Source organism: Oryx dammah, unplaced genomic scaffold, assembly GCF_014754425.2.
Source record: "Oryx dammah isolate SB20612 unplaced genomic scaffold, SCBI_Odam_1.1 HiC_scaffold_2, whole genome shotgun sequence".
Taxonomy (NCBI): domain Eukaryota; kingdom Metazoa; phylum Chordata; class Mammalia; order Artiodactyla; family Bovidae; genus Oryx; species Oryx dammah.
In genome coordinates, this window is record NW_024070186.1 from 92514039 (window position 1) to 92537124 (window position 23086).

Here is a 23086-nt window from a genome sequence, read left to right on the forward strand (position 1 = left end):
CAGAACTGGCTTTGCATATGTATTCTGCAGGCTCTGTGAAACGTCTTATCTCCAAACAAAACAAGACACAACACAACACCTGGACTGCCCAGAGGAAGGGCTCCAGAGCAAACCCAGGGCAGCAGACCTCAGAGAGGAGATATTAGTGAGGTCAGGAGCGGGCATGAAAGATAAATAGTTGGCTGGGTGGCTGATCATTAGACAAAGTTTGGTGATTTGCAGATTTAAGTAGTAGTGGTTTTCAGACTTTCTTTTTTAAAGCATGAAGTGCTTTATTTAGATAAATTTCACCCTGAAGCATAGGAAAAAAGGGCAATGAAGAAAGCAGAGTGTTCTGGCTTAAGCAGTGTTGGTGGGAGGGGATCTTCCCTCCCTCCAGTAGCCCCTGCTATGTGAAAAGCACAGCACAGATTTAAAGTTATTTGTACTTAAATATCCTTTGAAATAAGCAGGCAAGGTCAATCTCTTAGGATTAAAATATGGTCCTCCAGGCAACTATTTCTAGAAGAGCCCCTAACCCAAGGTATCCAGAGAGAAGCAGCAGCTGGCCAAGGATGCCTCTCTTTCCTGGAAACCTGATTACTTTATCTTCAAAGCTGAGAATCTACCCAAAGCAGGTCAAGGGTTGGGAAAATAGAAGGTTTGGGTTCCTAGGGAGCTGACTAGGGGTTACTGGATTGTTGTGGGCTGTATTAAGCTTATCCAGTCCTAAAATAACAATTTTGTTTAGAAAAAGTTACTCACAAACACATATCCCTCAGTACCACACTGGGAAATTAATCGTACTTTACAATCACCTTTCCCTTCTCCAGGCAATCTTCCCAACCCAGGGATCGAACCCAGGTCTCCTGCATTGCAGGTGGACTCTTTACCAGCTGAGCCACAAGGAAAGCCCTTACAATCCTTTAGCAATTCACTGTTTTCAAGGCACACTATTTTCATGTCCACTGTCTTGTCATATCCCCACCCATGGGGCAAGTTGAACAGGTATTATTATTCCCAAATTACAGATGAGGAAGCTAACATTCAGCAAGATGAAGGGGATCCCACAAGGATTTGTAATTCTGCAAATACCTAGATCTTCTGATACCCAAGCTATAGCTTTAAACATGAACTTGATGCACATAAATCTTACATGCTAGTGAGTAGTAAGTAAAGGCCACAGATTTGGGGTGACTAGTTTTGTGTCCTTGGAGAAAGCGGGTGTAACAATGACCTACTTCATCTTAGTCTCAGGGCTGTGAGGGATAAGAGATGACTTGGTGCAATCACTTTGTAAGATGCCATCTAGGGGTTAGTTAATCCCCAATCCCCAGTCCCCTGCAATCTCGGCAGGTTCTGTCCTTCTGGTAGCTCAAACTTCACTTTTACAACCGTCCCCCCCACCCAATTTACCTCACACTCTTTTGGTATCATGTAAGTCTCTTAGGAGTGTCAGCCTGTGGCCAGAGCAGCCAGCCATACTTTTGTACAACCTCAAACTGAAGCTCTCACCCCATGTTGGAGATTCAGGGATTCACTGCCAAAGGTTCCCAAGACTGCTTTACCCTGAAGCCCAAGCAGCAGCTATAAGGACTGGGTCCAGCTGATACGTAGGAAGGTCCTCAAAGGGTGTGTGCAGAGGCCTCTGTGGAGTCATCATAGGTGGGGCTCTTTGTCTGCTTGGCAGAATCGGAACCTGAATTCGGCTAGTCCATCTGAGAGTGATCTGTTCTCTGAAACCAAGTTCTGAGGGGATGACTTTGTAAAGTCAAAGGGCAATTTCACCATTTTTCGTAGGAATTCAGAATTAGGTCTAGGCTCTATATAGATGAGGGCCTTGCACAGGAAAGCAAGCTACAGATGACAAAAGATGTCTGATCATCAAACACAAAATCAGAGTAAAGAAAGCTGAAATAATTTAGATAATATGTATGCTCTTACAAAAAGGAAAATACCTTATTGTTTTATCAAAGTATAGACATTGTATGTGTTTATCATTAAAAAACAAACAAAACCTCAGACAACACAGCAAACCAGCAAAATATGCCAAAGAAAGAGAAAAGGATTCATCTAGAGAAAGCCATTGTTAATGTTTTGAGCATATTCCTTCATGATTTTTCTTAAATACATAGTTACCAAAATGGAATTACGTATATTTCATATGCTGTTTTGTAAACTTTTAAACTTAAATATTGACACCATTCTATGACAGTAATTATGTGTTATTCTTGTAACCAGCTATACAATAAGAGATATTTTCCTCAAACTGTGAGGTGGTCTTATGAATCCTCCTTCTCTCCTAAAGGCATCACCATCTGCGCCTCTTCTCCCATCTCAGATCCCTGACGCTGGATGGTTCTGAGAAACATACTGACCTGTGATTTGTGGCCAACACCAATAAGTAGTCAGAAAACCTCACTGGGCCAGCTGCATCTTTTGGGGCAAATGACCGTACTCCCCAGGGTCCCAGGTTCTCTGCGAGTTAAATGAAAGGTTTGCATAGCGATTTCCTAAGATGCCTTCAGCTCAAACATGACATGTTAGTGTCTAGTTCACTCATCTCTGTGTTTGCCTTGGTCCAGGCTGATCCTGGTGCTGAGTAACCAGGGTGCACATGCACGACATACGGCAAGGTCGTGAAGCACCTCTGCTGGGAGTGGGTGGTTGACGCTGGCAGGGCTGGGGGAGGCACAGGCCGTGGGGCAGGGTCACGTAAGGGAAACAGCTCTTCTGATTTTTCCCTCCAATGTGGCTGTGGGTGAGGTCTACGAGGCGGCATCAGATTCACAGTGTATCAGAAAATACAGCCTTTGGGGTCATTCACCCCTTTCTGAGCACCAGTGACTAAACTGCAGGATAATTACAGTATTTGTTTTCCATTTTAAAAGCCCTTCGCATATATTATCTCATCAGATTCTCAGTCCTTTTATTTTTTTTCTTTATATATATTTTTGAAGTATAATTGACTTACAATGTTTCATGTACACAGCCAGGTGATTCAGTTATACATATGGATGAAGAAATTGAGATTCGGTGAGTGTAATGACTTGCCCAAAACCAGAGGACATCATTTGTCAAATGAAGACTTGATTCTAAACTCCGCCAGGGCTCAAGCTGCTCCTCTTCCACCTCCACAGTCTCCACTTTGATCCACAGACATATGACAGATGTACACATGTGCAAAATACCCAGGTAGAACACACCCTCCATCCTCATCCCACCACCACACACACCCAAGACACATTGCCTTTCCCTGGATCCATCCACTCATTCAACACACATTGATAAGCATTGTGCTGGGGGCCGGTGGTAAAATAAAGAATGAGGAGATACGGTTCCCAGCCTCACAGAGCTGATCCAGAGTCAGCCAGAGTCTAGAATGAGGCGAGGATACGGCAGGGGGAGAGTGGTACACTCAGTGTGAGAAGAACAGTGTTGGGGGGCACCTAACCCCTCCTCAGAGGGATGAGGGAGGCATCCTGGAGGATGAGACAACTAAGCAGAGACCCAGAGGATGGGCTGGAGCTGGCAAAACTGAAGTGGAGCTAAAAAGAGGAGCTACACAGAGGGTGGAACGTGCACAAACACCTGAGGGAAGAGGTGCACAGCACTTCTGAGGAACCGCGAGAAGTACAGTGTGGCCCGGGGACCTGCTCAGGTCGGGAGGTGGTGTCCACTGAGGCCTCAGAGGACACAGGTGTCTGAGGTGATGGGCTGGTAAACCCTGCTGGTATTTATGGAGTTGATGTTTGTCTGGAGGGCACTGGGAAGTCATTGAAAGGTTTAGTGAGTGACACTGGTGACAAGCTTTCATCAAGACATTCTCTTTTTGCCCACCGTAACAATCTACAGTCATAACTAATTTCAATCCTACTTTAAGATATCCTCTGGCCTTAGTTTCTGCACAACTATAGATGGTCAACTTTAGGATGCTTCTGTTAGGCTGCTACCTCCCTTTCACCTGCTTTTGCTGCTCTTCCTGGGTCTCTGCGGCCTGGGCCAGGCTGGCTTGATGAACAGCGCACACTCAGTCTGCTGATCAAGACACCATGAATATGCCAGCAAGCAGCTTCTCATCGTCCCTATTCCCAGCCTCAGCCTTAACCTGGGGCCTGGACTCCCAAGCGACAGAATATGGGCTGACCGACCAACATCCCTCAGGAAGACAGGAAAACAAGTTTAAAGTGTAATCAGAAATAACTGAGCTAGGAAATTCTACCTTCATTATAAGCAAAGGAAAGCAGTATTAATATTCAATAAGTTACCGATAATAGAATGGTCAATGAAAATGACGCACAGCCCATACAACATATTCAATACATACTAAATCATTCCATCAGTATTTAGACAGTAAGGCTAAGTTCCTTAGCCTTATAGGAACTTGTAAAAAGAGGGAGATTTCTATGTAAAGAAATGGTCAAATAAATTATGATATTTTAATGATGTCATTTATATATTAAATACAAAATATGACACAAACCTATCTCTAAAACAGAAACAGAATCACAGACATAGAGAGCAGACTAGTGGTTGCCAAGGGAGAGAGGGTTGGGAGAGAGATGGACATGGGGGCTGTGGTTAGCAGATGTAAGCTTTTATATACAGAATGGAAAACAAGGTTCTACTGAATAGCACAAATAACTATATTCAATATGCTACAATAAACATAATGGAAAAGAATATTTTAAAAGAATGTATATATATGTAACTAACAAGACTGTAAATGAACTACAATAAAAATAAATTAGAAAAATTAATCATGGTATTTTATAAAAAGTATGTATATTTGCTTGTATATACACAGACTATCTATGAAAGATTTCCAAGAAAATTAACACTAGTTGCTTCTCATGTGAGAAACAGAAAGGATGAGGACAAGAATAGGAGGAAGATTTTGTTTGTTATGTCCTTTATATACTTTGGGGCTCCCCTTGTGGCTCAGCTGGTAAAGAATCTGCTTGCAATGTGGGGGACCTGGGTTCAATCCCTGGGTTGGGAAGATCCCCCGGAGAAGGGAAAGGCTATCCACTCCAGTATTCTGGCCTGGAGAATTCCATGGACTGTATAGTCGATGGGGTCACAAAGAGTCAGACACGACTGAGTGACTTTCACTTTCACTTTATAGACTTTCATATTTTGAACCACAGGAATGTGATACCTGATTTTTTTTAAAATTAACTTTAGGGCTTCCCTGGGAGCTCAGTGGTAAAGAATCTGCCGGACATGGAGGAGACATGGGTTTGATCCCTGGTCTGAGAAGATCCTACATACCATGAAGCAACTAAGCCTGCGTGCCACAGCTATTGATCCTGTGCTCTAGAGCCCAGGAACCACAACTACTGAGCCTGCATGCCCTAGAGCCTGTGCTCCACAACAACAGAAGCCCCCACAATGAGAAGCCGGCACACTGCAACTAGAGAGTAGCCCCTGTTCGCTGCAACTACAGAAAAGCTTGTGCAGCAATGAAGACCCAGCACAGCCAAAAAAAATAACTTTAAAAACCATCCATTCCACAGAATCCCATGCAGTGATTTAAAAGAGTGAGATCGAACTATAATTACAAAAATGGATAGTTCTCCAAGATCTACTGTTATTTAAAACAGCATATTTTCAGGACATATATATGTTGCAACTTTGTGGGAAAATAACCAAAGAGAATCATTCATTGTGTGTATTTTTTAGTACGTACACAAAGAAAGGTCTCTGTGCTGTTTGATACAGTAGTATGAGCCACACGTGGCTAAAGTTCAGTTCCTTGGTAGCACTGGCCACATTCAAGTGCTGACAGCCAGATGGGGCCAGTGGCTGCCATATTGGATAATGTGGACCGAGCGTCCTTCCCTCAGTGAGAAAGTTCTCCAGACAGAACTGGTCTACAGGAACCCAGCCCAGACTGTGAACTGACGAATGGAACTGCAACGATATAGGAAGGGGCTCTGTACTTCATAAATCTCTGCATCATTTCTTTAAACAATTAGTTTTCTAATTTTAGGAGAAAAGGATAGCTCGCACCTGTGTGAGGGATTTATTCCTCATGAAGATCGCGTCCTGCATTTTTTTTTTCATGACCCCTCCCATTCCGCTCAGGAGCCGGGGTGGGGCAGAGCGTGGCTAGAGGAGTTAGCCCAGGGAAGGAACGGCGACGCCCCCAGTCCGCGGTGAGCACAAGTCTGGGAGGAGCCTCTCAGGCAGCGGCTGACCACGCACCAGTCTTACCCCTTCTAGGACTCTGCTTTTCAGTCACAAGGGACAAGATGAGTTTGAGCGCCAGCCAGCAGGGGAAGCAAAGACTGAAGTATATTTTTAGTTCTTGGAGTTCGGGAATCTGGCAAGGGCAAGGCGGGCACGGGACATGGAGGCCCACCTCCAAGGGCCGCTGAGGTCTCCGACTCGCGGACCCAGGCGGGTGGGAGAAGACACTGCTCTGAGCGGGGACACCTAGCCAGGAAGGGAGCGGGAGTTCACGGGTCGAGCTCAAGAAGCCACCTGGGAGCAGAATTGCTAAGAATGAGGGATCTGCTGTCTGCTCTGCGGTTTCTTACACTGGAGGAAGAAAAGATGGAGAGAGAGCTGGAGGAAAGAAGAGATGGGTCCAATAGAAATGTGACCCGGAGGCAGGTGGGAACAAATGTTACAAAACCTTTCATGTCAAATAAAACTTGGATTTGAAATATTAGGCATCACTCTGGTTATCATCCACAAGACAAGAGAGAAGTGAAATTTCCCAAGATAGAAAATAAATAGATGATATAAACTATGAAAGCCTGAGTTACAACTGCTTGGTGCACTTCACTTTTCCTCCACCTGGAGGAAGTTTATTCCTAGTCTGGGGCCCAATTTTTTCTCAGCAGCAACAACAGAAACAGCAAAAAGTACACACACTTTAAATGAGGCTTGAAATTCGTTTTCCTTTCTCATCCTGGAATTTACACACTGGCACATTTGCCTATCACTTGTTTTTTCCCTTATCACTCTTTTTTTCCCCTGGAAGATTTAAACTTATTGAATAAGCCATTCGTTCCTATAAACCTCATCCAGGCAGGCAGGTGGCTCAGGCTTCAACCTGTTCTCTTTGTTCTTCTTTTCAGAATGTTGATCCTGCCACTCTTTCGCGCCTCGACACCTTTGCTTATGTTGTTCCTCCTGTCTGGGACAGGCAGAGACTACTTGGATTCCATTCATCTTAGAAGATCTAGCTTCTGTGAGTCAGAATTAATGACATCCACTTCCTCTGGTGGTTTGTGTGAGACTCAGTAGAGGATGTGTCTGCCTCCTGCATCGGGATTGTGAGCCCCACAGGGACAGACAATGCCTGTTCATCCCTGTGTCCCAGCTGACCCTTTGCCTGGTGCGTGGTAAATGCTGAGAAAATGCTGATGTTCATCTCTTCCTCCATTCTCGCAATCATTACCCTATTCCCTTCACTCACATTATTAACATCTGTGGAGCCGACCATATGTTGTGGGGGAAAAAAGAGCCTGGTAGGTTGAGTAATGGTTCCTCAAAGAAGTTCAAGTCCTCATTCCTGTAATCTGTAAATGTTGCCTCATATGGCTACAGGGGTTTTTATAGACATGATCAAACTAAAGATCTTGAGATAACATTATTTTGGTTTATCTGATGTAGTAACAAGGCCTTTATAAGAGAGAGGCAGGAGATCAGACAGAAGGCCAGGTGAGGATGGAGCAGAGGGAACAAAGGTAATGTGATGAGAGGTCATAAGCTAAAGGATGAAGACAGCCTCTCAATGCTGGAGAAGTTAAGGAAACAGAGTCTTCCTGAGAGCCTCCAGAAAGGAACCAGCCCTGCAAACATCTAACACACAGATAAACAGAGAATGGTCAGTTTTCAAGGAGCTCATTTTCTTTCTACTCGAAGATGGAGACAATTTAAGAAACTATGACAGTTGTTGGACATGAAACTGTTAGTCGCTCAGTCGTGTCTGACTCTTTTCGACCCCATGGACTGTAGCCCACTAGGCTCCTCTGTCCATGGAATTCTCCAGGTAAGGATACTGGAGTGGGTAGCCATTCTCTTCTCCAGGGGATCTTCCCAATCCAGGGATCGAACCTGGGTCTCTTGCAGTACAGGCCGATTCTTTACTCTTTGAGCCACCAGGGAGGCCCTGTTGGACATGAGCGGTAATAAACATCTAAACTTTACCATCCTGATCACGTTCCTCAATACACGTCTGTGTATCAGCTTCCATCTTCAAATGGAGCACTAAGAAATGAACACAGACTCCCTGGTGGATCCAACATGTTAAGAGTGCAGTGTGGGTCTCAATCCATACACACTCTACAGCCTAAAATTGAGCCAGATACACTTCATCAGACAACTGTCAAAATGCAACTGTGAAGCAAAGAAACAGACATATGTGAAATGTCATACAGGCCGGCTAAAACCCCTCCTTACCCTGTTCCATCAATGACACAAACAGACTCACTTGCCAGATTTATAACTCTCCTGAAATACAGATGAAAAGTAGAAGGTCGGAGGGCTGTCACTATGATTAGAGCCTTTTGCCATAACCCATAACCCTCATTTTATTTCTTTCCAGTTTTGTTTTTAAATTGTTTTCTTTTTCTGATTACTAAAGAAATGTTCAATTTAGAAATTTTACCACATTCCCATCCAGAAATATCAACCAATAAGAATCTAAAAACTAGCATTTTTATGCATTCAACCAAATAAAATAAATAATTATCCATATATCTGTTTGTTGCTATTTGGTCACTAAGTTGTGTCGGACTCTTTGCACTCCATGGACTACAGCCCGCCAGGCTCCTCTGTGCATGGGATTTCCCAGGCAAGAATACTTGAGTGGGCTGCCATTTCCTCTCCATATGTGTATATAATAGAATTTTTTAAAAAGAAGAAGCAGCCCCTAGGGATATATGGGGGCCTTGGAATATTTGTTCTCAGTTCCTTCTCAACTTGAATGTCTGTACCATTACTCAGGAACCACATTCTGAGCAATGAGGCTGAAACAGGTTAAGATTTCTAATCACCAAGGAAATAGCTGTAGTTAATGCTCACGGAAGGTTAACTAAATTCCAGGCAGTACACTAGCCTATTTAATCCTCGCAATGACCCTGTGTGATACGCACTTTTGTTCTCCCAACACCATTTTATAGATGAGGAAACTTGAGGCACAGAGAGGTTTGGTAACCTATCCATAATCACAAAACTAGCATGGGGTAGAGCTGAGATCTGAACAAGGCAGACTATCAGCATAAAAGCCACACACTAACCACTTTGCTACATGCTTTGCTTCTCAGAGAGGTTAACTGATTTCATGAGCCTGCAGCTATCAAGGCAGGAAACCAAACTGAGACTTTATGAAGATTATTCTTTTAAATAAGGAGTAGAACAAAATGGTTGATTATTCTTTTAAATAAGGAGTAGAACAAAATGGCTTCATGAAAAATTCAATGAATCAAGACACCCCATTCCCATCATAGTTTTTAAAGTTTTTTCCTCTCAATTTAAGTGGTAAAAAATACACATTCACTGTTGAAATTTGGGGCAATATAAAAAGTGTAACAAGAAAAAAATAAAAATCATGTGATTTCACTTAGCTATTTATTTTTACAAGCTAGTCAGAGTGAGATCAATAGGCCAAAGATAAAACAATCACCTGGAGCTCATCGTCAAAAATGTGGATTCCTAGGACCCGTCTCAGACCTCCAAGAGCAGAGTCTCTGAGGGGCTGAGCTCAGAACACTGACCTGCAGGCACACTTACAGCTGGCAGCCCTGTCTCTGCAGAACTCATTCCGAGGAATCGCATGTTCTCCCTAGACCCAGATACTGCAGCACCTACGCAAACGCCCATCTGAAACTTTTGCTACAGGTCTATTTTGTTTCAAGGAGCTCAAAAGGGAATTAAAGGAGTATCTCTAATACTCTTTATAGTGTCCTAATAGTGCAGTAAAATTTGGCCAATACTTTTAAACTTTTTGATTAAAATTTTAATTAAATTTTAAATGAAATTAAACTTTAAAAGTAAACACTACAATTTTAGTCAAACTTAATGCCAGGTAGAGTTTGAGTATCATTGCCAGAGCCTTAAAAAGAGCGGTCCAGAACTCTTGAACCCAGAATTCACAACTCACACTCTTCCCTCCCACCTGCCTCCAGCACAGCTCCCCAATTCCTTTCTGAAACAAAGCTGACTTTAGGGGCAATAAAAAAAAATGGGGGAACTGAAGAAACCACGTCTTGTTTGACAGTCAGGTTTGGGTGAGGGAATACAGATTACTCAGTGGGTATGTTCAGCTGCAGGCTCTGTGCCCAGGGTCCAACAGCTAAATGCAGCTCCCAAGAGCCCCTGAGTGGGGTCTACGTCCTCAGCTCTGAGCCAGATTCAGAGCCCTGCATCCAGCTTTCGCTTTTCCAGAAAGCAAAATGGCTTCTCTTCACTAACAACAGGCCCATACTCTAGCTGTTAGCCAACAAAGGCTTTTCCAAATATGGACCCAAGAAAGCATGTGCACTTTGAAGGCCACAATGCAGCTTAAATAGCTAAAACTTATTAAAAAGAAAGCCAACAATCGACGCCAAAAAGCGTGAGTCTTAAAGAACAGAACAGTAAGACAAAAGCCAGAAAGAGGAACAAAAATATGCATTGTAGGGGAGGGGCGAGCAGGGAGGTGTAGATTTATATGGAAGAGTTGACATCATTGTTTCCCAATAATACTCAGCATGCAGGAAACAGATGGGAAAGCAGTGGTGGAAGGGGCTACTTATGGTAACAGGGCATGCTCTCTCTTTAGAATCCTGCCATTTGGAACCTACATGTTTGACTTTGAAAAACTGGGGATGCCAGCAGTTTTAGTAAAGTCGAACTAAATCCTACTGAACTTATCACCTTGACAGTGCATGGGTAAATGAACTCTGCATATCAGACAGATTTACTGCCAGCATAACTGCAGCGGTATGGGTCCAGAGGAGACAAAGCCATGGAAAGGGAATTGAATGTCAGACAGACGTGGTTTAAGTTCTGGTTCTCCCAATTCCCAGCTTGGTGACGTTAGGCAAGTTGCTTCACTTCTCAGAGCTGGTGTTCATATATAAAATGGGGGAAGGTGAGTTCCCTGGTGGCTGAATGGTTAGGATTCCGAGCTTTTACTGCCATGGCCAGGGTTCAATCCCTGGTTGGGGAACCTAGATCCCACTAGCTGCATGGCTCAGCCAAAAAATAAGAAGATAAAATGGAGGGCAAAACAAGAACTTTGGCACACAGTGGGGAGAGACTGAGGTTGCACGTTTATGCCATACTGTTTGATTAGGCAGGAAACATAATTAGGGTGGTCAGTTAACATTATGAGTTTTCCCTTTAAACAGAATTTTCCATTCCCCTGCTCTTGGGCAGGGCACAGACACAGCCAAATCAGCAGCCACGCTTGTGATCAGCCATAGCGCCTTCTCCTGATGGTAGATCATTCGCTGCCACTGAAGGCAGCTTGACCCCCCAGCCAGGATCTCCCCTTACAAGCCTGGCCTTTAGAAGTCACTCTCAACTACCTTTCCCACAGTTTCACCATCTTCTCCCCCAGGGCTCAGGAGGGTGTGACCAATTACAAGTATCAGGCAAAGCCATGTGGCTTCCTGTCTGCAGAAACCAACCGCTCTGTCTCCCCACATCTCCGTCATTCCTCACCGGTCAGATGATGTTTGTTTTATTGATTTTTTTCCCCTTACAAACAACCCACTCATAGTTTTCTTTCACTCAGCTGCCTTGCATGTTAACATCTCCTCTTGCACCTTCTGTAAAGCCCTCATTTCATTTTCAGTACATTTTTTTTTTTTTGGTAAAAATTTTTTAAATGTATTTTAATTGGAGGATAATTACTTTACAATATTGTGATAATTACAATACATCAACATGAATCAGCCACAGGTATACACGTGTCCCCCCATCCTGAACCCCCCTCCTACCTCCCTCCCCACCCTATCCTTCTGGGTTGTCTCAGAGTACCTGTTTTGGGTGCCTTGCTTCATGCATCAAACTTGGACTAGTCATCTATTTTACATGTCATAATATACATGTTTCAATGCTATTCTCTCCAATCATATCCCACTGAGTCCAAAAGTCTGTTCTTTACATCCTCCGTAATTTCCCTGTCTTACACAACCCATTAGGCTGAGAGCAACTTGAGAGCATCTTTGTGAACCCCAGAGCGTCTAGCATATTAGAGTCCCATTAAATATTTGTTGCATTGAATTGAAAGCCCTATATAAGATGGTTTCTGAATAAAAACATGAAAAGAGCTAGGGAAAGAAATATGCATGATTACACAAATTAGCTCAATTCTTGAAAGCTACAGATTTGTAGTTTGCCAGACTGCTGCTTTATATGTCAAACAGTTTTCCGCTGTCTATAAAGCAAGAGCTGGTATAAGCTGCTTTTGGGGAGGGTGACCTTCCCCCCCTCCCTCTGGGGGTAGTGGTGAGGGGGCCCCCAGAGGCATACTGGTCATGGGCATCATACTGGCCAGCATCAAGTCATGGGTATGGCCCCAAGGCCTGATGTGCATCAGCCATGCTTGAACTAGAACAAAGAGTGCCTGAGACTCGATCCCACAAACTCAGCTGGTTCTGAGACCCCACTAAGAAGATGGTTCATATCAATGAGTGACTGGCAAGGCATTAGGGAAAGGTGATGTTTCCCGGGCGCCCTGTGCAAAGCCTGGGTCTGTTTCTACCTGCGAGGAGCTTTGCGCCCTTGTGGGGAACCTTGGACAGTCTTGGATTCCTTATATTCCAGCAGCACAGCAGCCATGGCCCAGGTCCTGAGCTTCCTAGGAGGGCTCTCCCTCTGGCTTCCTGAGGAGGAAACCAAACATCAGCAGTGTGCTGGCCTGCAGGAGGCCAGCAAGCTCCTCAGTCTGCATGAGCTGCCCGATGCCCCCACCTTTAGCAGAGCTCACGGCCTTGTAAACACAAAGCCGGTGAGAAAACAGGGTAACGAGGAGAATGAGGACTAAATTGGGTGCCTCTGAGTCTCAGGCAAGGGCTGTTCCAAGAAGGAAGGAGGACTGTGGCTGCAGTGGTCAGGGAGGGGCCTGGGAGGAAAAGGTGGGGCCTGGCTGGACTTGAAAGCAAGTAGGTAGGGGTGAAGTGCTGTGCAAACATTAGCTGTTATTATTACTATTGCAGACCTAGGCTGGGGGAAGAACAATGCAAGCGAGAAAAGGCCACTTTTCGAAGGTTGTTTTTTTTTTTTTTTTTTCGGACAAAACTATGACATAAATGTCAAATTATGAAATATGCTATTTTGGGAAATTGTGTTTGTGCCTAAGACCATGCGTGGCTTTGGGAGTCAGACAGATCTTGATTTAAATTCTGCTTTTCTTATCTCAATAATCTTGGCAAGTGATTTAACCTCTCAGTTTTCTCCACTATAAAAAGGGGAAAAATGTCCAAATTCGTACAGATTTCGAAAATATTACTTTGTATGCATCAAGTGACTGGCACATAGTAACCAAACAATGCAGATTGTAATTCTACTAATAAAAATAACAAGTAGCTGTGATTTGAGGCTCAGCTTTCATTTCCGGGTTCCTTCTCTCTTTCCTCCTCCTTTTAGAAGCCTAACATTCTCATCTTTCTCTATCAAAAAGCTGCTCTTAAAAATCTAGCACCGGTATCTATTCTCTTCTGAATTGAAATCAGCATGTTTCCTCAGGGATCCTTTATTTTAAGCCTGACCTAAAATTGCATCGGGCGGGGCGGGGGGGGGTGCAGATTAGAGGGACAAGGGGGGGTTCGATTTAGACGGCCTAAGTTCTATCAGGCTGTGGCCCCACATTAATTAGGACTCAAGGATGGTCCTTTGAGGGAGAAACACCAAAACTCATTAAACTGACACGTGACAATTGTAGGAGCATAAAAAAGAAACAGAAGATCGGGTGGGAGATGCACCCGCAAGTAAAAAGAAAATTAACTGCAAGTGTGATGATGAGTTGGAAAGAAAATGCCACCTTGGCTTCAATACAGGACAAGCAATAAGCAAAAGCAAAACAAAACAGAAAACCAAAAGAGCAAGCATAGCCATGTTCCTGGGCCTCAAGACTGGTGTGAAGGAACCACACAGAAGGAAGTGGAGTCCTGAGACCAGGGATGGGGTAGGGGGGTACAACTCACCCTGAGCAGCCTGCTCTGGAGGAAGCCCCAGGGAGTCCCAACCTGAGGATGGGTTGTTCTAGAGGAAGCACCAAGGAGTCCCAACCTGAGGGTCTATGGGTACTTTGTTCCAGACATTTTTAGCTGCAATATCTAATGAAAAGGAGTTGAGTGTCACCTCTCATCCTCAGATGGAGTCCTGGGCCTGTAACCCCTGTCTTCCTCTTGCACCCTCTGCCACAAAATCCCAGGAAACGTTCTGCAGTGAAGTGACTCCCGGGGACAACTGGTCCTCAACAAGTGATTCAGAACTGCCTTGGTCGCTCAGCTTCTGGAATTTATGTGTTTTTCCCCAACCCCCACTCCCACAGAAGAAAGTTTCCAGGACAGCCCACAGATGCCTAATGGACTAAGGGGGGGAAGAAAAAGAATGCATCAAAAACCATAGCTCTAATGGCACTGGGGAGATAATCCACCACCCACAGCATCATCTACGGGAAAATGTGTTTCTACTTTCAACCTGTTTCCCTCTGCCCCAGCAGATGGTGTACTGGGCTCCAGGGCAGGTCTGGGGCAACAGACCAAGGGTTTCCTTAACTGTCTAAAGGCCTGGGTCTCCTGAGGTTAGAAGGCATCTAGGCAGCTGCCAGTGGGGGTAATGGGGTGGAGGAAGGGCAAGGCTATGCCTGTGGTCAAGGGGCTCTTGGCAGAGGTCTGGAGAGTGGGCAGGAGGGAGGGATGTACGTAGGTGGAATGGCTGTTTCCATCCTCTGGGTGGGTTGTTTGCCACATCCAGACCATATACAGTTACTTACAGTTTGGCTTCACGCTGTCAGTTAGTTTGCTTCAGGTTTAAAAGCCTTAATTCTCCTCTTTTAGTTCTTTCTGTTTCACTGTGAGAGCCCAGATTTGGGGATACCTCTCCAAACGCAAGCCCAGGAGGTGGCTGTTCTGTCTCCACAAGCTCCACCTCCAGGACTGGACTTCTCTTGCAGTTCCCTGCAGGTCTGAGAGTGACAGGGTATCTTTCTCAGATCTTTCTCAGGGCCCTATAGTTTCAGGTTGACGTTTTGCTCCCCCACCACTGGGGCTCTGGGAAATCCCTCTGTGAACTCTCCGATTAGTGGAGCAACCAATCTGCTTCCTGTCCCTCTTGGTAATTAACTAACCCATGTGAAAGTGAAGTGAAAGTCGCTCAGTCGTGTCTGACTCTTTGCGACCCCATGAACTATTCTCTAGGCCAGAATGCTGGAGTGGGTAGCCTATCCCTTTTCCAGCGGATCTTCCTGACCCAGGAATTGAACCGGGGTCTCCTGCATTGCAGGCAGATTCTTTACCAGACCATATCATTTATTTGTTTCACGGGAGCCCTTATGCATTCATTTGGTCATGGCATAGATAGCATGTGGTTATTTTAGGGCACATTCACAATGTTACGATGACAATAGCTACATTTGTTGTTGTTGTTTAGTTGCTCAGTCGTGTCATGGACTGCAGCCTGCCAGGCTCCTTTGTCCATGGGATTTCCCAGGCAAGAATACCGGGGTGGGTTGCCATTTCCTTCTCCATGGTATCATCCCGACCCAGGGATGAACCTGAGTCTCCTGCATTGGCAGGCAGATTCTCCACCACTGAGCCACCAGGGAAGCTACATTTAGAGCTTACCTTATGCATGCCCTCTTCTAAGTGCTTTGCTTGTAGTAACTCATTTCTCTTCATATCAGTCCCCTTATCCCCATTTCACAAACGAGGAAAGGGAAAGCCAGAGGGGTGAAGTAGCCTGCTCCACAGTCACTCAGCTGGGAACAGGCAAAGTCTGGATTCTGCTCCAGGCAGCACACTTCCAGAACTCCTAATGGAAGCCCCCAGCAGGGGGCACCTGACTTGGGAGGATCAAGGAAGGTTTCCAGAAGCAGCTGAGACCCAAAGGATGGACAGTCAGCTAGGGAAGGTGTGATAATGATGTGCCAGGCAAGATGCTGAGAAGAAAACCACTAAGCCAACGGAATACCCTTGCCCTGGTTCTCCATTCAGTGGTAAATCTTCTATTGAACAGAAAAACATTCACCTTCCTTGCTCAGACTTTGTCCTGTTTATGTTTGGGTTTCTTGTCTGTTTAATCAAAGATAAGAGCTTTTGTATTTTCTCCTTCAGTTATAACAACTAACTTCAAAGCCACTGGTTTCTGAAAGTTTGTTCACATCCCTTAGACTGTAAATTTCTTGAGTCTGGGGTGTCTGTTTCTTTCTCTTCCACCACACCTCTACAGCACCTTATAGCTGTTTGTTAAATAAGTGAATGAACAAAGTAAGAGAATGACTTAGCCTAAGAAGTACACTTAGAATAACTACACCTCAAAGTTCTCATTGCCTTATCCTTGTTCTTTGAGGTACTAGGGCCATCTTACTCTCATCAAGCTTGAAAATTTTATTTGGTAATGGGTGTTTATTTATTCATTATGAACCTTCTAGAATTCCTCCAATCAAATACACACACATACATATTGTTGTTGTTTAGTCACTAAGTTGTGTCCGTCTCTTTGCAACCCCATGGACTGCAGCACACCAGGCTTCCCTGTCTTTCACTGTCTCCCGGAATTTGTTCAAACTCACATCCATTAAATCAGTACATATTCTTTTTCAACGTGATAAGAACTTGAAAAAACCTTCATGAACAATGTTCTTATCAAACACTCAGAGGGCACCTTCTGAATAGTCAAGGCTGATTATCCAGAGACTAAATGATCTGTAAATCCCTGCACTATAAGCAGTGGTTCTCAACTTTTCCTGCATAAGAATCATCTAGGAAGCTTTTAAAACATACCCATGCACCAAGAGATTCTGATTTAATTGTTCTGAGAGGAGGGCCAGACATCAACTTTTCTTAATGCTCCCCACATGGTTCTATTGTGCTGCCATCATGGCAAACCACCACCCCGACAGTGGTTACCCAGGAGTGAGTCAGATGGCAGAGACTGTTGGGGAGAGTGAGGAAGCCCTCAGCTCTAAGAGTGCAATCAGAATAGAGGCAGAAGACAGCTTTCCTGTAATGCTCTCTAACTGGTCCCTTGACCTCTGGCCCCAATGTTTCCAGGCACTGTGAGAAGACCCAAGGCACTCGGCCCACAGAGGAGAGGTAGGAAATGCTTTTGGATGCGTGCTGGTCTCACAGGGCTTAGCCCACAGCCTCTCAACTGCAGGCGATACAATGCTGTGGTTTTCACGACATAGCTGCAAGCAAGGGTCTTCTTAGTCAGGAGTCAAAAAGAAGAAAAAGAAAACGACTGTTTTCAGCATCAGCAGTGAGGAAGGGATGATCTTCTCCCTCTATTCCAGACAGAAAGAGAAAATTATCTGGTTCCCAGGGGAGAGCTGGGGGTTGGGGCAGCAGCCACTGTGCTGGAGGGTAGGTGAGAGAAAAGCTGGCCAGGTTGCCCAGGAGCAACTTCATCCCATTCTTGGGTGTTCTCACCAGGCTGGAGAAAAGTGGCCATAGAAGCAAAAGGGGGAAGTTGGCCATTTGCATCAGCTCTGTCTGCAGCTGGGGACAGTCAACAGCAGGATCTGAACCTGGCATCTGTGTGGATGCCCACAGAAACTGTACACAGGACATTATCTGTGTGTGTCTCTGTGAGTGTTTTCTAAGAAAAGGTTTCTGTTTTTCATCAGCCTCCTAAAGATTAAAGACGAAACTGGCCCCAAGCAACATCTGCTCAAAGATGAACACCTATTTGTCACCTAAACATCTTGCCCCATCAGATTTGTTTAACTGAATGCAGCAGGACTCAGCTACTGCAAATTGCAAACGTGAATGACCTTTTTCCTCTCTGCTCAGTCCAGGGGTGTAAATTCCCCATGTTCAGGTGACCTGAGAACATTTAATTGTCACCAACCAGCTTTGTCTTGTACCCTAGCTCAGAGATTTCCCTCCCTCCCCCTCACCGACACAGGGGTCTTCTTGGATCCCCCACATCTCTGTTCTTCCCTTCTGCCCTGTGCACCCAGACCTGAATCCATTTTTTCTGTCTCATTCCATCCTTGACCTCCAAAGTTTGAGGAACTGTGATGTTAGTCTTGGGGCTCCCAGGTGGCGCTAGTGCTAAAGAACCCACCTGCCAGTGCAAGAGACAGAGGAGACTGGGGTGCGATCCCTGGGTTGGGAAGAACCTCTGGAGGAGAGAATGGCAACCCACTCCAGTATTCTTACCTGATGAATCCCATGGACAGAGGAGCCTGGCGGGCTATTGACCATTGGTTCACCTAGAGTCTGATACGACTGAAGTGACTTAGCACGCACAATGTTAGTTTCCTGACAGCCTTCTAGATCCTAGTTACTTGTCACCCTCAGCATTCTGGGCTGAACTTCCAAGGTCATGGGCAAAGGAACACTGCCTAAGTCAGTTTTTCCTCCCTGGAGGCCGACCAATGCATGTTTCAGAAGTCATGAGGAGGACACATTGTTTTAGAGAAAACCATTAGCCTCAACGCTATTTATTGATGCCACCCTCTAAAGAAAATGACACAACTGTCTAACTAGTTCTAGATATGAGAGAGAAGAAATCCTAATTATTCTCATTTTACATAAGCGCTTATTAGGCAAGCCTAATTCCTACGTGGCACAATAATGCTGGGTCATTAAGTGGGTCAGTTTCCTTCTCTTTCAAAGCTGAACTTTATTCAGGTATGTCAGCCTTGAAAGCTTGCCGATTCTGGGGCAGGACTGTCTGCTTTCAATTTAGGGGAAAAAAAAAATCATTAGAGGAGAATGTTGGCCTAGACAAGGAAGCCAAGGAGGGGAAAGGAGCCAAGTGGGCCAGAGACCTCTGCACCCTTCATGACTGACTGTATGACCTTAGGCAGGTCAGTTTACCTCTCTGGGCTTCCCCCCTTCTCCCCAGGGCAGGATGCCTGGGTACTGGTTTTAACATCTTTTTTTCTTTAAGCAGTATCCCCCTCTCTATCCCCCCCCCCACGCAAAACATATATGAAAACTCAAAATATAAATCAAGTGAAAGAGGAACTGTTTAAGGCTGCCTTTGAGGTGTCTTCACAGAACCCTGGGATTCTTTGCTTATCCTAGGATCTGTGACATGGTCAGAACAGGGCAAGGCTAATAAGCACCTCCATGTACCTCTCAGCTTTGGAGTGAGGCCCCAGAGTTTAACATCCACTTGGTGGGAACATTCATAAGTGAACCCGGACAAGACCCTGAAGTCCCCCTGCTAAAAAACAGGTGGAGGAAAACATTTCTGAACGCCTGATGGTAGTGGTTAAGATGCATACTTGGAGTTCTCAAAAAAAAAAAATCAATTCAAGGATGTTATTTCAAATCTACCTCTCTAGATTGCTGGATGGGATTAAATGAATTGACTCCGTTGTGTCCCAGTTTTAAAAGAGGCAGTTTTGAAACCTGTGGTCCCTCAAGCTGTAAAATACTAAGCCATTCATTTGTTCAAAAGACACGGCAGCCTCTGAACTCAAGAATACCACAGGAATATCACACCACTGCAAATTACTAGGTGGTGCTGAGGCTTAAAAAAAAAAAAAAAAGAAATAGAAACAAAAGCACTGCTCTGTTTTTGAGATGCACATTTGATATGAGCTAATCAAATAGTTTTTGAGATTACTTTCCTGGAGGCAGAATTATTCTGCCCAGCTAGCCCTTCAGTTTCCCCCCTTTGTTGTATCTATCTATGTATAAACACAAGGCCCATATAGTGGATTTTTTTCTTCTCTCACTGAAGTTTCTGAAGACAAGGCCTTTTTGTCATGGATAAATGCAGGGCCAGCCAACCTTACAAAAGGAGTCATTTAATGCTCAATTTCCCCAACTTTCCTATGATTAAAAACTTCTAACCTCAAATGCCATTACTCTGTTCTAGATTGTTTTCTTTCACCCTCCCCCCAACAAATATTTAAATTGTTTCTACTCTGGAGGATTCCTTTTTCTCCAATCTGACCTTAAAAACAGAGAGGCTCTCCTATTCTCTTACATGCCCTAAACTATTTTAAAATCAAGGCCCTCTGACCTTTTCACAACACTCTTCTTGTCTGACACACCAAATGCTCCTCTGAGAGCCCAGAGGAGGTAAAGGGTCTAAAGGGTTGGGAAGGGGGAGGGAGGGATGTACATATATTTGGCATCAGTTCAGAAATTCAGAAAATGTTTGTGCAACCACTCCCCCAGCCAGGATCCACCGCACCCCCAGCCTTCCAGCACATTAATAAAAAAAGATGTGAGTGGACGAAATTGGAGAGCCCTGGAGGGACACCTAAGGCGGTCATAATTACGTGCCCAGAGAAACCCACCGAACAGCATCCCTCAGGTCCAGCCCTCATCCTTCCCTTCCGACACCCAAGTTTTGGGAGCAGGACCTCTCACGCCCTCACCCGCACCCCCCAGAGTAGCCGGTCAGACGTGCGGCAGCACCGCCCATTAACGGCTCGTGGGACACAAACGGAAGGAGTGACATAACTTCTGCACGTCGGGGTGGCAGCGTTATGCACCTTAAGAATCATATATGTTTTTTGTTTAAAAAAAGTACCACGAGCGCACAGGCCTGGAATACATTAACTTGTGAAATGAATGCAACACGCCCTTCGAGAGTCTCCCTCTCTCGCTCCGAAACAAAAAGAAGCGGTGGGGTTGGGGGGTGGGGGGAAGGGGGAGAAGGCACTTTACCATCCTGTCCTGAGCTCTCCAGATACTCCGTCAGGTCACAGCCGAAGGCGCTGGCGGCTCCCTTTCGTTTCAGCTTCTGCTTGGCACCCTTGTTCTTCATGAGTTAGTCCCAAAGAGGTTGCCCCTCCGTCTCGCCCTCCCCTCTCTGCTTGGCACCGCGCCTACGATGGTCTCCGGGGGGAGGTTAGATCAGTGGCTGCGGCGCGGCGCTGGGGGGCCGCATGGGCGTGGGGAAGAGCCTGGGCCCCGGGGCAGCGCGCATGGAGCCCGCGGGGCGCGGAGCCCGGCGCGGGCGCGGAGCCTGAACTCCACGGCGCGCTCCTCCAGGGCCGCGGTGCCGCAGGCCGTGCGGAGCTGGCGGCGGCGGCGGCGGCGGGCCGGCGCGCTGGGAGTGCCACTTCCTCACTTGGAGTCCCCGGGACTTTCACGGCCTCCCGCGGTGTCTTCTTCGGGTGTTTTCCTCTCCTTCGGAGGGAGGGCGAGCTCTCCGGAGTCCGCCTTCTCGAAGCCCGGGGAGTGGCCGAGAGCGCAGGGCAGCCGGCGGCGGCGAGGGGCGCGGGGACCGCCCGGGGGGGCTGCCGTGGGTCCTCCGCCCGGCGCGCGCTGTCCAGTCTTCAGACGGCTTGGGTAGGACGAAAACCCAGCATCCTGTCTCTCTCGCCCGCCCTCACGCCTTCCTTTTTTCCTGTCTTACAAATCCTAGGATCATCCAGCTCAGGAAATGCTGGAAGGAAGTTAGCTAGGGAGGGGGGCGGAGGGTGGAAATTTTTGGCAGCTCCGCTCTGGTGTGTGTATGGAGCCGGAGGAAGTAGGTGGGTGGGTTGAGGAGGACCGGGTGGGGGAGAGAACGCGCTCTTAGGAGAGCAGCTCGGCGGCTCTGGAGATAACTGGGCGGCTCGGAGGAAATCGCCGCGCTCCTAGGAGCACCCGCAGCCCGAACCGTCCGCTTCCCGCCCCACCGACGGCTCTTTGAAGACGCCAGAGGAGGCGCGCTGGCTTTCTGGTTGGATGGGGCTAGGTGGGACTGAAAAAAAATGTCCCGCCTTGTTTTTATCTTCATTGTCATCATCTCTTTGACACTTTCTATTTCGGTGCCTGTCTCCTCCTACATAAACACTTGAAGAGTACTGACAGAAACAAAGACAGGGATTCCAGCGGAGAAACCAGACGGAAAGCGGTTTTCCGCCTGCCACTCCCAGCCTCCTCTGCCGGCGCCCAGGTACCCCCAATCCAGCTAAGTCCTTCCCAAGCGGAGGGAGACATGGAGGCAGGCTGTCGCTTTGCAACCACTGCTGAGGAAATCAGATTTCTGGTTAGAGATTCAGGCATACAACACACACACACACACACACACACACACACACACACACACAGGCGTTATTGCAAAGGTTGCTAAATGGAAGTGATTTTGGGGGGCAGTCTCGGATTTAAGGTGACTCAGATATTCTAACCTAATATGGAGAAAGCAGTCTCCCAGGTTATTTCATAATTTGTCTCACGGTTTCAGGAGGGCATGTGTTTTCTTCTCTATTTAATTTGAAATTCTTTGACCTCTGTGTACTCAGCACACAGTAAGCACTCAAATTCTTATTATTTAACCATCTGAGGATTAGATTAGATTTCTTGTGTAAATTCAAATCCATATATAGACTTGAAGGGTAGAGACATTCATACAGCTCAGAAGGCTGGAAAAAGTTTAGGTATAGTATTTTAGTTACTGGATCCCTTTACAGTCTCTTATCTTCTTATGTATCACCAAGACAGTTTATGAACTTTGACCCTTGACCTTCTCTCTTTGTCAGAGTTTACAATTGATAGATAGCCTGCCTGCCAAATCTGGCCCACAGATGTGTTTGGTTTAGCACATGCCATTTTAAAGTTTTAAAAAGTTAATTGCCAACATTAAAGAGTTAATATTTTTCACATATGAGATCTGGATTTCTGGCTTCCCCTGCAGAAACTGAAGATCTGGTAACATCAAAAGTTGCGTTCCCACATAGCAAGGACTGCTGATGCCAAGCTCTATCAACCCCCATGGACCACCACCCTGTTTAGAGACATCAGTTGTCCAGTTTGAAAGCCACCGTGGCCTGTCGTCCCCACTTTGCACCTGCCTGGCCTCTGGAGCCACTGGAGTTTGCGCCCCAAGCTCTGTGTGTGATCTTTCGTTCCATTTTCCATCAGCCTCTCAGTGACACCAGCATTGCACCAGTCATCTTGATGAGATATCTTCAAGTAACCACTGACTCATTTCTCTCTTTCTGCCCCCACCTCCAGTCTAATCCCGGCCCAGA

At 45.9% G+C, this 23086-nt stretch overlaps 1 protein-coding gene across 1 annotated transcript in view; it reads right to left on the reverse strand.

The window, feature by feature from the left end:
- ARHGAP31 (Rho GTPase activating protein 31) overlaps positions 1-20985 on the reverse strand; it is a 122068-nt gene extending 101083 nt beyond the window's left edge. Inside the window, exon 1 of the mRNA XM_040250962.1 lies at positions 20793-20985. Within this exon, the coding sequence (XP_040106896.1) occupies positions 20793-20892 (100 nt within the window). The 5' untranslated portion in view covers positions 20893-20985. The remainder of the gene's footprint in view (positions 1-20792) is intronic.
- Positions 20986-23086: the final 2101 nt, after the last annotated feature.